The sequence below is a fragment of the Pomacea canaliculata genome, linkage group LG4, assembly GCF_003073045.1.
Source record: "Pomacea canaliculata isolate SZHN2017 linkage group LG4, ASM307304v1, whole genome shotgun sequence".
Classification (NCBI taxonomy): Eukaryota; Metazoa; Mollusca; class Gastropoda; order Architaenioglossa; family Ampullariidae; genus Pomacea; species Pomacea canaliculata.
In genome coordinates this window covers 2,194,193-2,196,896 of record NC_037593.1, presented here as the reverse complement: position 1 = coordinate 2,196,896, position 2,704 = coordinate 2,194,193, and the positions used below count along the sequence as shown (strand labels likewise).

The window sequence follows — 2,704 nt, the reverse complement described above, 5'->3', positions numbered from 1 at the left end:
CTGAGTAGCCGCACTATGTAGTCCATGATACTGTAATAGTTGAGTGGCAGGTGTTTCCAGATGGAGATCAAGACGCCGGTCCTACTCAGGAAGAGGTGGAGCTTAGAGAGGTCGACAAATCAGATAAACTTCCCATCACATCACATCACATCACATGTGCTTGTGTGATATTGGATCTGTAACTGTCACAAATAGTCTGTGATAAGACAACGACCACACATTTGTTTCACGAACATCAGAAAGTTTGGTCGGGACGAGTTGATTGGTCATTATCGTGAAAAAGAAAATCAAGAATGTCATTATCATTCGATGTTTCAACAAACAGCAGTCTGGGTGTGAAAGGTGGAGATGACTGTGACAACACTTCATGTACACGCGAGAGCTATGTCACTATTACTACTCCGGAAAGCTACTACATACACAGAGTGGGCATCATACCCGTGGCATTGCTGGGTATCGTGGGTAACCTGGTGTCCCTCGTCGTGTGGAACTCACAGACCACGTACAGCGCCACCATCTTCCTGTTCAAGTACCTGGCCGTGTGGGACACCGCATTCCTGGTGACGATCATCCCCGTCGTATTACTGTATGAAGTCGATCCTATAGGGGTTGCATTGATATTACTGAACACTTTGTTAGCACTTGCCAAGCTGGAGTCAGTGCACACCACCCTGCTCATTGCCTTCACCCGATGGCTAGCGGTGTACCGACCTGTCCACGTGCACACCGGAAGTCTGTTAACACGACGTCACGTGGTGGTGGCCTGTCTGGTCGTCTTGGTCTGGTGCCTGGCGATCAGCGCCGTCTCTTTGGCCTTTGACCTGGTTTCAAAGACATTTCACACGTGGTTATCCGGGTATGCCGCCATCCACACGGTAGGTCTTTCATTGCCTGTCCTGCCACTCTTCATCTTTAACTTTGCCCTGATAAAAAAGATTCGTTCTCCATCTTCTCCAAAGTCAACAGTTTCGGCCTCAGAACAAAAACAGTTTTCGTCCAGGACAAGTGACCAGCGCCTTACCATCACCATCTTGTTCATGAGTATCTTTAGTGTTGCTGCGTACACCATCGGCGAGACGGTGAAGATCGTTTACTTGAGAGACAACATCAACCTCTTTCCCACTCTGGAGTCCACCTTCGAGCTGCTGCAGGTGGTCAACTCCAGTGTCAACTTCATCTTTTACTTCACATTTTCCAGCAAGTTTCGCAGTTCCTTCACAAAATGTTTGAAGTGCCGGGTACTCAGAGGCCGTGCAGTCAACGCTGGACGACCTGTTGCTTCGTCCCACAAACAGAATTACAGTCACAGTCTGGTAACCACCGCACTGTAGCTCTGTGAACAGACCCTCACTGACAGAGAATGTACTTCTATGATAAGATTTCAGCACCGAACACTAAAGTAGAACATTTATTTCTTCTAAGTATTTCAATACTCAATGAGATGAATGGATTGCTAGATTCTTACACACGATGTTTAGTTATTGTGCAGAAACAATGGAACTCTCTCGCTGTCCATACCCGCCACCTACCCCACTAGTGAATCCTTTAAACGTGAACTGAACACACACCTATTCCGTAAACATCACTCCTATCAACCTTTCCCATAATGCTGTGTCTCACCTTCCTTTTGTAATATCATGTTATTCTCAGCTCTTGTTCTTGTTATTTGGTTCCTCTTCGTGTTTTCTGTCTTTGATTTTATACTTCGTTAGTACTGTTGTTTATTGTTTTATAGTTCATGTTATTTGTTTGTTGTCCTGTCCCTCGTATGCTGTCCATGTTTCCTTCTTGTTAAGCGCTCAGAGCATGCTCCTTAGGAGTGTGAGTATGAGGTTTACAAATTTTGTTATTTATATCATCATCATTATTATTTTTATTGCAGGTATCACCTCTATTATGTAAATAGTCATTTTATTGGTATATTTTGTGTCTAAACGACACTACCTTGTGTCTTGCTGTCTTCCTGTGAGAAAAGATGTGCAGAGCGATATTCATTTCTGTCTGTATTTGTCTGAAATAAAGGTGTCGCTAGTGTCTTAGTGTTTGTAGCAACAGTTGATTTCCATTTACATAACATTTGAATAGTAAAAGTAAAGGGTTGCTGACAGTCTCCTAACCAAACGTTTGTGTTTACCTGTCGGCTCAATACCCGGATTGACGCAGCGTCACCTCGCTTTGAAAGGGGAGCTGACTCTGTAGAGGGTGGGAAAGGTAACCAGCGAGGGTTGAGAAATCAAATATTGCCTTCACAAGAAGCAGAACCCGAGAGAAGTCAGGTCTCTCACACCACCTCATCGTCCTACCGCCATCAGGTACATCACGTGTGTGCGTGTGACGTCAGTTCTGTGTGTGACGACAATTGTGTGTGTATGACGTCAGTTCTGTGTGACGTCAGTTCTGTGTGTGACGTCAGTTCTGTGTGTAACGTCAGTCCTGACGGTTTTCAAAGACAAATGTTCTTTCTGCCGAGTCTTTACTTCTTGACTTCAGCCTCGGTCTTATATATTTATATATTTATATGTATCAACAAACATACAAACTATACACATGACACTCATTTTTTACGTGTTGAGTTTTTGCAAGAATTATCTCATATATTAATACACATATTTATGTCAATGGTATCTAAAGATTTCTTATCAAGATTTCACAAAATGGTAGTAAACTTATTTTACACACTTGGCATCTCAAACGACGAGTAGAT

At 43.5% G+C, this 2,704-nt stretch overlaps 1 protein-coding gene across 1 annotated transcript; it reads left to right on the top strand.

Moving 5' to 3' along the window:
- The first annotated feature begins 293 nt into the window (after nucleotides 1-293).
- LOC112561399 lies at nucleotides 294-1,331 on the top strand. Its single transcript, XM_025233879.1, has one exon. It carries the CDS (start codon nucleotides 294-296, stop codon nucleotides 1,329-1,331), a length of 1,038 nt encoding a protein of 345 aa, XP_025089664.1.
- Nucleotides 1,332-2,704: the final 1,373 nt, after the last annotated feature.